Source organism: Mustela nivalis (genome assembly GCF_964662115.1).
Source record: "Mustela nivalis genome assembly, chromosome: 13".
Lineage (NCBI taxonomy): Eukaryota > Metazoa > Chordata > Mammalia > Carnivora > Mustelidae > Mustela > Mustela nivalis.
Genome location: NC_139032.1, coordinates 68,087,236 through 68,102,631, shown reverse-complemented (window position 1 = coordinate 68,102,631; position 15,396 = coordinate 68,087,236). Strand labels below are relative to the sequence as shown.

Below are 15,396 nucleotides of genomic sequence, written 5' to 3'. Positions count from 1 at the left end.
CTCCCTCTGCCTCTGCCTGCCTCTCTGTCTGCCTGTGCTCGCTCTCTCTCCCTTTCTCTCTCTGATAAATAAATAAAATCTTTAAAAAAATTAAAATAAAATAAAAAATAATAAAAATAAAAAATAATAAAGACTATATTTAACACATTGTATAAATTTTTAAAAAGACTGTATTTGCCTGAGAAATAGAGAAAGAGGGATGAGAAGGCAGAGGAGAGACTGAAACTGGAGAGGCAGTTAAATATGAGACATAAGGAGGTCGGACCTGTCAACTCGAAAGCCTGGTGAGACTCAGCACTGATTTGTCTTCCAGTATGGACACTCCAGTGTCCATTGTCCAAGGTATCTATAAGTTCCCTGAGTAGACAGTAGCCTCTATTCTACCTTAGACATCTTTTGCAGGAGTAGGGCTTGAAAGGAAAACCTTGCTCCCTGAAAAAAGTAGAACCCTACCAAACCAGTTGAGGATTAACCCCTATGAGTTTAGGCAGCTGTGAAAGCATTAATTGTTACTATAACAAGACCAGTAGTTTTAACTACCATTTCCAAAGCATTTCCTTATCTACATTATCTGGACAGGATCATTTCTTGCTTGTGCAAAGTTAGATCAGGAGTTCTCCTCCATCTTGTAGTTTTGCCATCTCAAACACCTGGCATCCAAGGTCAGCACAGTAGGAGAAAAGGAAGATAAAGGGGGGTATATGGGTTCTTAATGGTTGTGATTCAAAAGTATTGACATTAGCTTTGTTCACTTTTCATTGGCTGGAATTAGTCTCATGGTCAGAACCTATCTGCAAAAGAGATGATTGTAGATGACAGCATGAGTATTTGGTGAGCACTAACCCATCATCTTACATGATCCCTTGGGCATCTGTGAGGTTCCAGGAGTTTAAACAACATATCCAAGGTCATATGTTAATGAATGATTATATCACTAATTATTTTTCTATGTTCTGTACTTACTTATGTCTCAAAATCTCTTTGGCTCAGATTACCTTCTTTCTCTCTTACTAATCTCTACCCTTCACAAAACCAAAATTCTGGTCAACACCACAAGTAATGTCATGCTTACCTAAACTCATATATACAGTTGTTGGAAACTATTCTTGTGAGTCCAAAGGATGTCATATTATTGCCTAAATATGGTGCTATTCATTTCTGGATAGTAAAGGGCATTTGCAGCTAAAGACCCCATCTGCATAAGAAATAAAAATATCTAAAAATTCAAAGGGAAAGAAACATTTTTTTTTTCATGAAAAAAATGTTAAACATTTTCCTGGCCCATCAATCACAATGACATAAGCTTTAATTATTTAAAAAGAAATTTTATTTCTGGAATCAAAGATTTGGATCTTTCTTCCCAAGGTAAAAGTTTTGAGACGTTCACTCTGTTGAGTGTTCTGTAAGATTTACTCTGACCTTATTAGAATTTAACACTCTGTAAGATAAATTGATGCCCATGCTACAGAATAGGAAGGAGGAAGGCTCTCTCAATCTATTTTCCAGAAAAACCATCCTAAACCACAAATCAGATCATGTCATTTGTTCTGCTTAAAAATCTCCTTGGCTTCCTTGCTGGACACTTCCAGTTGACTACTCCATCCCCATTCTTTCCTCATCTTCCTGGCAAACCGAACCCAGGTTTTACTCAAGCATTAGGCAGATAATGTGTTCAGGAAGAGCACATCCCTCCCAAATCCCAGAATATGATTAAAAAAATACCTTATATCAATCACTTTCCACTTAAATGTTTACTTTTCCAACCTCGGTGCAGCCAGCTAAGGGCAAGCATGTGACTTAGCTTTTGTTAGGGGAAGTGATCTGGAAAATTTCCAGGAAAATTGATAAAAACTGAAAAAAAGAGGTTTCTGGCTCTATTCTTTCCCTTTACTTCCTATATTGAAAAATAGTTTCATAAGAGGTGATGCAAGAGAAAGAATAGCAAGATCCTGAACCATTGAAGAGATTGTTCAGCAGCTATATCTAAATGGAATGATCTCTGGACTTCTTGCTCTATGAGAAAATTGAATGTATTTATTACTTAAGCTACTGTCAGCTGGATAGTCTGTTACTTGTGGCCTAAAACATTCCCAATTGATAAACTACAAATACCTAAAGAAAAAAAAATGGCCTTGAAATTCTTTATCGATCCGGCCCCAATCTTCCTTTTCAGCTTTACCTTCAGCCACTGTCTTCATCACATGAGGCCATATGCCATAATGAGCTAAAATCTGTTCCCTGGTTTACCATGGACCATTACGCTTCCTTGATATTACATATGTCCATCCCTCTCCCAGGATTGTTCTTCCTCCCCTCACCATCAAAGTCTTCCTAAAAGATCTCAATCAAATGGCACCTCTTGCTGTATTCTCCCCTGACTCCAGCATTCAGAGTTAACTTGTTCCTTTAACTATATTCCCTAGAGCCTTGTAAAAACTTCTAATATGTGCTTAGTAGCTCATCTGCCTTGACAGTTTACCTGCCTACCTCCATCACTAGACCGAAAACTTCTCAAAGGCAGAGACTATAATTCCTTTACTTCTACTTAGCCTGCACCTAGCTCAGTCCCCATGAAGGAGTCTTGATACTTACTGAATTAAAACAACTCATCAGACGTTAAATTGTTGATTTTTTCCCCCTAAGCATGGATAGGATCTTTTAAGACTAACCTTTCCATCCCCCTCATTTCACAGATGAGAAAAAGTAAGACCCTGCAATTACCCAGAATTTAGTGTCAGAACAGGTGTGAAACATAAACCTTCTGATGTTCAGGCCACTAAGAATTTTTTCCATTTCTCAGTTTCTAGGCTGAAGCTATTTTTTAGTTTGACCGCTTTATTCAACTCTGGTGACACGACCTTCCCCCAGCTTTAGCTTTACCAGTCATAGAAATAATTTTCCATAAATCCTAGTTTGAGCACAAGGAAGAAGAGAGAAATGTCAAAAAGTAGAAAAGAATACACCCTAGCTTGGAAATCAATCATCTTTAGGATCACACTAACCTAGCAAACTCTGCCTTACCAAAGTCTTTCTGGCTTGCAATCCATATCCCCTATGCTGGGCCTGGAAGCCATCCCTGACCTTCAAGCAGAATGGGCGGGGCTTGATATTGTACATGATTCTGAATAGTCAAACTCATTGCCTGGAAGCTGTTGAACAATGCCCCCTAGTCTATCAACCACTATCTGGCTTCCTATTTCAGACAAAAGGACACACTGAAACATAATGATGACACATATTCTGATATATTGTGCCTGGAGACTCCTGCTCCACCATCCACCCCAGATTAGAGCACTTGGATACAGAGCTCAGCCTAGATACTCTTTATCTCTCTGACCGGTCTATACCAACTCCTAGCATGACAAGTTCAATCAAAATGAGGCAGGAAAGAGTGGTGGTGGCATTATGGAATGTTTTTTCTAGGACAAATATTTATTCATGTGTTCAATAAAAATTTATTTCTCTCAAAATTCACTAGTCATTAGGGAAATGAAGTCAAAACCATAATGAGATATCACCTCACACCCATCAGGATGGCCACAATCAAAAGAACAGAAAATAAGTGCTGGCAAGGATAAAGAAGAACATAAAAAGAACATACAACCATTATGGAAAACAATAAACGTTCCTTAAAAGATTAAAAACAATTACCATATGATCCAGAGATTCCACTTATGAATATATATCAAAAAATTTTCAAAGCAGAATCTCCAAGAGATATTTGCACATCCATATTCATGACAACATTATTCACAATAGCCAAGAGCAGAAAGCCCTCCAAATGTCCATCAATAGGTGAATGCATACAGAAATTTGGCATACACATATAATGAAATATTACGTAGCCTTTAAAAAGAAGGAAATCATGACACATGGCAATACAGATAAACATCAAGGGCATTATGCTAAGCAAAGTAAGCCAGTCACAAAAGGACACATATTGCATGATTCCAGTCACAAGAAGGATTAAGGGAGTCAAATCTGCAAAAACAAAATAGAAAAGCAAGGGTTATTTTTACCTATTGCTTCTTCTCCATTTGTATTTTTCCTTCTGCAATATCATGTATTTGTATGTTGGGTCTCTTGAATCTCTGCCCTGGTCACTTTTTCTTTTAAGCTTTCCTTATTTTTATCTTTCTGTCTAAGTATTCATAGCAGGAATGACTGGTGCCCTCCCTCACATCCACTTGGCCAATCTCTGATGTCAAATGGAGCTGCAATGGACAGTGCCATGTGTGCTCAAACTTGCCTTGTACCGACAAGCTGTCCACTTCAACCACTGCCCACATCTTGAAATGAAGAGGAATTAATGTTCCCAGGGGCATCCCTCAATCAATGGGAATGGGAGACAGTAGTTAAATGCTCCAGACTCCTGACCTTCAGGGGCTCAATTCCAGGAAGAATTCTGTGCAATTCTCAAAAGGTCTCAATGGAATTGAGTATTTTTGCCCAGAGTAGAGACTTCAACAAACATCCTTATATCGGATTTTACTCATTCCCTATCTTATTCTCCATTCTCTTTCACTCCTGCTGTCAGGAATCATCTTTTTTTTTTTTTAACCTTTAATTTTTTATTTTTTTTATAAACAAATATTTTTATCCCCAGGGGTACAGGTCTGTGAATCACCAGGTTTACACACTTCACAGCACTCACCAAAGCACACACCCTCCCCAATGTCCATAATCCCACCCCCTTCTCCCAAACCCCCTCCCCCCAGCAACCCTCAGTTTGTTTTGTGAGATTAAGAGTCACTTATGGTTTGTCTCCCTCCCAATCCCATCTTGCTTCATTTATTCTTCTCCTACCCACTTAAGCCCCCATGTTGCATCACCACTTCCTCATATCAGGGAGATCATATGACGGTTGTCTTTCTCTGCTTGACTTATTTCGCTAAGCATGATACGCTCTAGTTCCATCCATGTTGTCGCAAATGGCAAGATTTCATTTCTTTTGATGGCTGCATAGTATTCCATTGTGTATATATACCACATCTTCTTGATCCATTCATCTGTTGATGGACATCTAGGTTCTTTCCATAGTTTGGCTATTGTGGACATTGCTGCTATAAACATTTGGGTGCACGTGCCCCTTTGGATCACTACATTTGTATCTTTAGGGTAAACACCCAGTAGTGCAATTGCTGGGTCATAGGGCAGTTCTATTTTCAACATTTTGAGGAACCTCCATGCTGTTTTCCAGAGTGGCTGCACCAGCTTGCATTCCCACCAACAGTGTAGGAGGGTTCCCCTTTCTCCGCATCCTCGCCAGCATCTGTCATTTCCTGACTTGTTGATTTTAGCCATTCTTACTGGTGTGAGGTGATATCTCATTGTGGTTTTGATTTGTATTTCCCTGATGTCGAGTGATATGGAGCACTTTTTCATGTGTCTGTTGGCCATCTGGATGTCTTCTTTGCAGAAATGTCTGTTCATGTCCTCTGCCCATTTCTTGATTGGATTATTTGTTCTTTGGGTGTTGAGTTTGCTAAGTTCTTTATAGATTCTGGACACTAGTCCTTTATCTGATATGTCGTTTGCAAATATCTTCTCCCATTCTGTCAGTTGTCTTTTGATTTTGTTAACTGTTTCCTTTGCTGTGCAAAAGCTTTTGATCTTGATGAAATCCCAATAGTTCATTTTTTCCCTTGCTTCCCTTGCCTTTTGCGTTGTTCCTAGGAAGATGTTGCTGCGGCTGAGGTCGAAGAGGTTGCTGCCTGTGGTCTCCTCAAGGATTTTGATGGATTCCTTTCTCACATTGAGGTCCTTCATCCATTTTGAGTCTATTTTTGTGTGTGGTGTAAGGAAATGGTCCAATTTCATTTTTCTGCATGTGGCTGTCCAATTTTCCCAGCACCATTTATTGAAGAGGCTGTCTTTTTTCCATTGGACATTCTTTCCTGCTTTGTCAAAGATTAGTTGACCATAGAGTTGAGGGTCTATTTCTGGGCTCTCTATTCTGTTCCATTGATCTATGGGTCTGTTTTTGTGCCAGTACCATGCTGTCTTGATGATGACAGCTTTGTAATAGAGCTTGAAGTCCGGAATTGTGATGCCACCAACGTTGGCTTTCTTTTTCAATATCCCTTTGGCTATTCGAGGTCTTTTCTGGTTCCATATAAATTTTAGAATTATTTGTTCCATTTCTTTGAAAAAGATGGATGGTACTTTGATAGGAATTGCATTAAATGTGTAGATTGCTTTAGGTAGCATAGACATTTTCACAATATTTATTCTTCCAATCCAGGAGCATGAACATTTTTCCATTTCTTTGTGTCTTCCTCAATTTCTTTCATGAGTACTTTATAGTTTTCTGAGTATAGATTCTGTGTCTCTTTGGTTAGGTTTATTCCTAGGTATCTTATGGTTTTGGATGCAATTGTAAATGGGATTGACTCCTTAATATCTCTTTCTTCTGTCTTGCTGTTGGTGTAGAGAAATGCAACTGATTTCTGTGCACTGATTTTATATCCTGACACTTTACTGAATTCCTGTATAAGTTCTAGCAGTTTTGGAGTGGAGTCTTTTGGGTTTTCCACATATAGTATCATATCATCTGCAAAGAGTGATAATTTGACTTCTTCTTTGCCGATTTGGATGCCTTTAATTTCCTTTTGTTGTCTAATTGCTGAGGCTAGGACCTCTAGTACTATGTTGAATAGCAGTGGTGATAATGGACATCCCTGCCGTGTTCTGTCAGGAATCATCTTTAAAACACAGTGCCTGCACCCAGTTTCTGATTTGGAATGACAGGGTAGGAGAGGAGAAATATTTTAAGATATTCTTGTATTTACCTCTTAAGATCATTACTCTGGACCTCAACATTAATCATCCTCTCCTTTAACTCAAACAGTCTGATTTTTAAACACAAAAGCTAAGTTATTAAGCTCCAAGAAGGTTACATTTCTCCCCACTATCATTCTCTATCTCTCATTCAATGGTCATCCATTCATCTCCTCCAATAGATTTATTTCACTATTTTTGTGTCCTAATTGTTCAAACTGATTTCTTCCCCTTTTTTTGATTATTGGGCCCATCAACAGTAAATGCCAGGATATCTTCAATAATGGGAATCTGAAAGAAGGTAAAAGCTCAAGGTATGTCTCATCCTGTGGGCTTGTGTTTTAAGGCCAGGATATCAGCCTCCATGGAGGCTGCTACTCTCAGTTCTACCTAAACTCTTTCAATGTGTAGAAAAGGAAAGACTGCCCACTCTCAACTTTCTCCTGCGCTTTTGTAGGTAAAAGAAATGAACATGCTCCCAAGAACTGGCACTGGCTTTCTTCTAATGTCCAAAGATCTCTGAAAACCAGCCTCTTCCTAGAACCAACAATCTACTTTCCTCATCCTTGATCTGTGATGTTCTCTCTGGGTCACTGCCCAGCAATTAGGAAAAATCCCATCCAGTTCTTTTTCAGGGACCTCAGCAAAGCCCACAGCCTTATCCATACCCTGTCACTGAAAGATTTTGGTGCCTATTTAGCTCAGAAGAAATAAATGTACTTGTAGGTGGAGAGGAAGGATCTAGAGATATTCTCAGGTCACATGTTTCCAAAATCCGCTCTCAGTTACAGATAATAAGTAAGCCTTTGGACTCGATGAAGTCATCTACATAGTGAATACACATAAAACGAAGTCTGGGGGCAAGGTTCTGGAACAAGAAAACATTTAGAGGACAGGTAGAGGAGAAAAACTTACCAATAATATAATTTAAATGAATGTTTAAACATTTCTAACAAAACTGTATTTTAATAAAAAGCATTAGCCATCAGGGAAATTTAAATCAAAACTATATTGAGATATCACCTTACACCAGTTAGAATGGCAACAATTGACAAGACAAGAAACAACAAATGTTGGAGAGGATGTGGATAAAAGGGAAAACCTCTTACACTGTTGATAAGAATGCAACTTGGTACAACCACTTTGGAAAAGAGTGTGGAGATTCCTCAAAAAGTTAAAAATAGAGCTACCCTATGACCCAGCAATTTCACTACAAAGTATTTATCCCAAAGATACTGATGCAGTGAAAAGAAGGGCCAAATGCACTCCAATGTTCATAGCAGCAAAGTCCACAATAGCCAAAATATGGAAGGAGCCAAGATGCCATTCAACAGACAAATGGATAAAAATGTGGTCCATATATACAATGGAATATTACTCAGCCATCAGAAAGGATGGATACCCACCATTTGCCTCCGCATGGACAGAACTGGAAGGGATTATATAAAGTGAAATAAGTCAAGCAGAGAAAGACAATTATCCTATGGTTTCACTTATATGTGGAACATAAGCATTAGCATGGACGACATTAGGAGAACAAAGGGAAAAACAAAGTGGGAGAAATCAGCAGGAGATGAACCATGAAAGACTATGAACTACGGGAAACAAACTGAGGGTTTCAGAAGCGGAGAGAGAGGGGGTGATGGGTTAGTCCAGTGATGGGTATTAGGGAGGGCATGTATTTACATGGAGCACTGGGTGTTATATGCAAACAATGAATCATGGAACACTACATCAAAAACTAATGATTTAAAGCCCCCCAGGAGGAGGAAGCAAAACGGCAGAGGAGTAGCAGATTGAAATATCATTAGGTTCCAGGAGTTCAGCTAGATAGGTATCAAACCATTCCAAGCACCTATAAACTCAACAGGAGATAGAAGATAAGAAGAGCAGCAATTCTAGGAACAGAAAATTGACCACTTTCTGGAAAGTAGGACATTCGGAGAAGTGAATCCGAAGCAATGGGAAGATAGACCATGGGGGGAGGGGCCAACTCCTGGCAGGCAGTAGAGCATGAAGCACAAAATTGGAACCTTTAGAAGTCTGCTCCACTGAGGGACACTGCTCCAGAGGCTCAATGGGAGTGGAGCTCTCATGAGGACAGTGTGGTCTCAAGACCCGCAGGGTCACAGAAAGACCAGGAGTGTCTGAGTATGGCAGAGCTGCCAGGTATCAGAGTGGGAAAACTGGCTATAGAGACAGAGCTGAGGAGTGAGCTTTCAGCTCGTGGTTACCTTAAACTGTGATCTGAGGCACAGTCAGACCACTGCTCTTCAAGTGGGGACCCTACAACTGGCAGATCCAGAGAGACCCTTTCCTTCCACCTCCGGGAGGAGCAGTGTGGGAGTGCGTAGCATGAATCTACTGGGTTTGGAAACTCCAAATGGGGGTGTGTGCCAGAGACAGACACACAGGGTCACAGGCCAGGTGAGCTCAGAGTGTGGCCAAAGATCAAGGAGACAGGAGGGACTGAATACTTATCTCTGGTGGCACACTGAGGAGTGGGGCCCAGAGCTCTCATTTCCTATGGGGCCGGAGATTTGGAGGCCACCATTTTGATTCCCATCCTCCAAAGCTCCATGGAAAGCATTCAGGGAACAAAAACTCCCAAGAGTGAAACCAAGCAGATTACTTAGCCTGGCCCCTGGCAAGGGTGCTGCAATTCTGCCTCAGGCAAAGACATTTGAGAATCACTGCCACAGGGCCCTCCCCACAAGATCAGTAAGAATATCCAGCCAACACCATGTTTATCGATCAATGAGAACTGTGCAACTACAGCACTAGGGGAAAGCAACACACAATTCATAGCTTTTTAGCCATGATCCTTTAATCCTGCCAAGCAAATTTTTTTATTTTATTTTTTCCTCTGTTTCTTCCTCTGTTTGCTCTTTCCTCTTTTAACATTTTTTAAATATTTTATCATGCAATACTTTCTTTTAAAAAAATCTTTTACAATTTTCATTGTTATAGTCATATTTTATCCCTTCACTGTATTTTACCTTATTTTTTATACACTTATAGGGTTTTTTTTCTTCTAAAATTTTAGGATACAATTTCTTCTAATAGATCAAAATATACCCTAAATCTAGCACATGGCTTTGTTCTAGTCTCCAGACTGATCACATTCTCTACTCTTTTTACCTCTCTTTTTCCAACCAATTTATCTTATCAATTCCTTTTTTTCAATTTTTATCTTTACAGTCATATTCTATCTCTTCATTGTGTTTACCCTTATTTGTGTGTGTGTGTGTGTGTGTGTGTGTGTGTGTATGTTTTTCTTTCTTTAAAACTTTGGAAGGTAGTTTCTGCTAAGAGATCAGAATACATCCAAAATCAAGTGGGTGTCTCTGTTCTAGTCACCAGTCTAACATATATATATTTTTTAATTTTTTAATTTTTTAATTTTTATTTTTCCCCTTTTCTTTCCCACCCCCAGCATTGGGTCTATTCTGATTTGGTTAGCGTATATTATTCTGAGTCTTTGCCACCCTTTTAGTATTTTATTCTCTTGTTCATATATTCTTATCTAAATAAAATGACAAGATGGAAAAACTCAACACACACACACACAAAAAGAACAAGAGGAAGTACCAACAGATACAAACCTAATTAATATGGATATTTGTAATATGTCAGAACTAGAGTTCAGAATGATGATTCTCAAGGTGCTAGCTGGGCTTGAAAAAGGGATGGAAGATATTAGAGAATCCCCTTGTGGAGAAATATAATCCCATTCTGGAGAAAAAAAAGAACTAAAATCTAACCAAGCTGAAATTTTTAAAAAGCTATTAATGATGTACAATCAAAAATGGAGGCTCTTACTACTAGGATAAATGAGGCAGAAGAGAGAATTAGTGATATAGAAGACCACTTGATGGAGAATAAAGAAGAGAAAAAGAGAGACAAACAACTACTGGACCATGAGAGGAGAATTCAAGATATAAATGATACCATAAGATGAAACAATATTAGAATAATTGGGATCCCAGAAGAAGAAAGAGAGGGGCAGAAAGTATACTGGAGTGAATTATAGCACAGAACTTCCCTACATTGGGGACAGGAATAAACTTCAAAATCCTGGAGGCACAGAGAAGCCCCCTCAAAATCAGTAAAAATAGGGCCACACCCCATCATCTAATAGTAAAAGTTACAAGCCTTAGTGACAAAGAGAAAATCCTGAAAGCAGCCCAAGACAAGAAGTCTGTAACATACAATGGTAGAAATATCAGATTGGCAGAAATGAGAAAAACATGCAGCCAAGAATACTATCATTGAAAATAGAAGGAGAGTTTAAAAGCTTCCAGGACAAACAAAAATTAAAAGAATTTGCAAATACCAAAGTAGTCGTATAGGAAATATTGAAAGGGGTCCTCTAAGCAAAGAGAAAGCCTAAAAGTAGTAGACCAGAGAGCAACAGAGACAATATACAGTAACAGTTACCTTACAGGCAATACAATGGCCCTTAATTCATATCTCTCAATAGTTATCCTGAATGTAAATGGGCTAAATGCCCCAATCAAAAGACACAGGTATCAGAAATCAACCCCATCAATATGCTATCTATAAGAAACTGATTTTAGAACTAAAGACACCTCCGGACTTAAAGAGAGGGGGTGGAAAACAATTTACTTTGCTAATGGACATCAAAAGAAAGCTGGGGTGGAAATCCTTACATCGGATAAGTTAGATGTTAAGCCAAAGACAGTAATAAGAGATGAGGAAGGACACTATAGCATACTTAAAGGGTCTGTCCCACAAGAAGATCTAACCATTTTAAGTATCTATACCCCTAACATGTAAGCAACCAAACATATAAACCAATTAATAACAAAATCAAAGAAACACACAACAATAATACAATAATAGCAGGGGACTTTAACACCCCCTTCACTGAAATGGACAGATCATCTAAGCAAAAGATCAACAAGGAAATAAAGGCCTTAAACGACACACTGGACCAGATGGACATCACAGATATATTCAGAACATTCCATCCCAAAGCAACAGAATACACATTCTTCTCTAGGGTGCGTGGGACCGTCTCCAGAATAGATCTCATTCTGGGTCACAAATCAGGTCTCACTGGTACCGAGAGACTGGGATCATTCCTTGCATATTTTCAGACCACAATGCTCTGAAGATAGAACTCAATCACAAGAGGAAATGTGGAAAGAACTCAAATACATGGAGACTAAAGAGCATCCTCCTAAAGAATGAACGGGTCAAGCAGGAAATTAAAGAAGAATTGAAAAAATTAACAGAAACAAATGAAAATGAAACACAACCATTCAAAATCTGTGGGGCATAGCAAAGGCGGTCCTGAGAGAGAAGTATATAGTGATACAAACCTTTCTCAAGAAACAAGAAAGGTCTCAAATACACAACCTAACCCTACACCTAAAGGAGCTAGAGAAAAAACAGCAAAGAAAGCCTAAATCCAGCAGCAGAAGAGAGACCAGAGCAGAAATCAATGAAATAGAAACCAAAAGAACAGTAGAACAGATCAGTGAAGCTAGGAGCTGGTTCTTTGAAAGAATTAATAAGATTGATAAACCCCTGGCCAGACTTATAAAAAAAGAAAAGAGAAAGGACCCAAATTAATAAAATCATGAATGAAAGAGGAGAGATCACAACCAACACCAAAGAAATACAAACAATTATAAGAACATATTATGAGCAACTATAAGCCAGCAAATTTGACAATATGGAAGAAATGGATGCATTCCTAGAGACATAGAAACTACCACAACTGAACCAGGAAGAAATAGAAAACCTGCACAGACCCATAACCAGGAAGGAGACTGAAGCGTCATAAAAAATCTCCCAGCAAACAAGAAGAGCTCAGGGCCAGACGGCTTCCCAGGGGAATTCTAACAAACATTTAAAGAAGAAGTAATACCTATTCTCCTAAAACTATTCCAAAAAAAAGAAATGGAAGGAAAACTTCAAAACTCATTTTATGAGGCCAGCATTACCTTGATCCCAAAACCAGACAAAGACCCCATCGAAAAGGAGAATTACAGACCAATATCCTTGATTAACACGGATGCAAAATTTTTCAACAAAACACCAGTGAATAGGATCCAACAGTACCTTAAAATGATTATTCACCACGACCAAGTGCAATTTATTCCTGGGTTGCAAGTCTGGTTCAACATCTGCAAATCAATCAGTGTGATACAATGCATTAATAAAAGAAAAAATAAACACCATATGATACTCTCAATAGATGCTGAAAAAGCATTTGACAAAGTACAACATCCTTTCCTGATCAAAACTCTGCACAGTGTAGGCATAGAGGGTACATACCTCAATATCATCAGAGCCACCTATGAAAAACCCACAGCAAATATCATTCTCAATGGGGAAGAAGTGAGAGCTTTTCTCCTAAGGTCATAAACATGGCAGGGATGTCCACTATCACCATTGCTATTCAACATAGTACTAGAAGTCCTAGCCTCAGCAATCAGACAACAAAAATAAAAGGCATCCCAATCGGCAAAGAAGTCAAACTTTCACTCTTTGCACATGATATGATACTTTGTGTGGAAAACTCAAAAGACTCCACTCCAAAACTGCTAGAACTCATACAGGAATAAATAATAAAGTGTCAGGATATAAAATCAATGCACAGAAATCCGTTGCATTTCTATACACCAACAGCAAGACAGAAGAAAGGGGAATTAAAGAATCAATCCCATTTACAATTGCACCCAAAACCATAAGATACCTAGAAATAAACCTAACCAAAGAGGCAAAGAATCTGTACTCAGAAAACTATAAAGTACTCATGAAAGAAATGGAGGAAGACACAAAGAAACGGAAGAACATTACATGCTCATGGACTGGAAGAACAAATATTTTGAAAATGTCTATGCTACCTAGAGTAATCTACACATTTAATGCAATCACTATCAAAATACCATCCATTTTTTTCAAATAAATGGGAAAAATAATCCTACAATTTATATGGAACCAGAAAAAACTCTGAATAGCCGGAGGAATGTGGAAAAGAAAGCCAAAGTTGGTGGCATCACAATTCTGGACTTCAAGCTCTATTACAAAGCTGCCATCATCAAGACAGTATGGTACAGGCACAAAAACAGACACACAGATTAATGGAATAGAATAAAGAACTCAGGGGTGCCTGGGTGGCTCAGTCATTAAGTCTGCCTTCGGCTCAGGTCATGATCCTAGGGTCTTGGGGTCAAGTCCCACATTGGGCTCCCTGCTCTGCAGGAACCCTGCTTCTCCTCCCACTTCCTTGCTTGTGTTCCCTCTCTTGCTGTGTCTCTCTGTCAAATAAGTAAATAAAATCTTTAAAAAAAAAAAAAGAATAGAGAGCTCAGAAATGGACCCTCAACTCTATGGTCAACTAATCTTTGACAAAGCAGGAAAGAATGCCCAATGGAAAAAAGACAGTCTCTTCAGCAAATGGTGTTGGGAAAATTGGACAGCCACATGCAGAAGAATGAAACTGGACCATTTCCTTATACCACACACAAAAATAGACTCAAAATAGATGAAAGACTTCGATGTGAGACAGGAATCCATCAAAATCCTTAAGGAGAACACAGGTAGCAACCTCTTCAACATCAGCCGCAGCAACTTCTTCCTAGAAACATCGCCAAAGGCAAGGGAAGCAAGGGCAAAAATGAACGATCAGGAATTCATCAAGATCAAAAGCTTTTGCACAGCAAAGGAAATAGTCAACAAAACCAAAAGACTCCTGGCAGAATGGGAGAAGATATTCCCAAATGACATATCAGATAAAGGTCTAGTATCCAAAATCTGTAAAGAACTTATCCAACTCAACCCAAAGAACAAATAATCTAATCAAGCAATGGCCAGAAAACATGAACAGATATTTCTGCAAAGAAGACATCCAGATGGCCAATAGACACATGAAAAAGTGCTCCACATCACTTGGCATCAAGGAAATACAAATCAAAACCGCAATGAGTTACCAACTCACATCATTCAGAAAGGCTAAAAGTAGCAAGTCAGGAAACCGTGTTGGCAAGGAAGGGGAGAAAAAGAAACTCTCCTACACTGTAGGTGGGAATGCAAGCTGGTGCAACCAGTCTGGAAAACAGCATGGAAGTTCCTCAAAGTGTTGAAAATAGAGCTACCCTATGACCCAGCAATCGCACTACTGGGCATTTACAGTAACAATAACAAATGTAGTGATCCAAAGGGGCACATGCACCCGAATGTTTATAGCAGCAATGTTCACAAGCCAAACTATGGAAAGAACCTAGATGTCCATCAACAGATGAATGGATAAAGAAGAAGTGGTATACACACACACACACAATGAAATACTATGAGACCATCAAAAGAAATGCAATCTTGCCTATTGCCAGGACATGGATGGAACGAGAGGGTATTATGCTGAGTGAAATAAGTCAATCAGAGAAAGAAAATTATCATATGATCTCTGAACACAGGAATTTGAGAGGCAGGGCGGGGTGTTTGGGGTATAGGGAAGGACAAAATGAAACAAGATGGGATCAGGAGGGAGACAAACCATAAGAGACTCTTAATCTCACAAAACAAACTGAGGGTTGCTGGGGGTGGCGAAGGTAGGAAGAGGGTGGTTGGGTGATGGACACT

The 15,396-nt window shown here is 39.0% G+C and overlaps 1 protein-coding gene across 2 annotated transcripts in view; it reads right to left on the bottom strand.

The window, feature by feature from the left end:
- Nucleotides 1-15,396, bottom strand: part of LOC309846252 (uncharacterized protein) — a 543,217-nt gene that overhangs the window by 332,760 nt on the left and 195,061 nt on the right. For both annotated transcript variants that reach the window (XR_014301811.1, XM_082695118.1), the window contains exon 4: nt 12,874-12,938. Coding sequence is in view for 1 of the 2 variants with exons in the window: in XM_082695118.1 (XP_082551244.1) it covers nt 12,874-12,938 (65 nt within the window). In the remaining variant the exon portion in view is untranslated. The remainder of the gene's footprint in view (nt 1-12,873; nt 12,939-15,396) is intronic.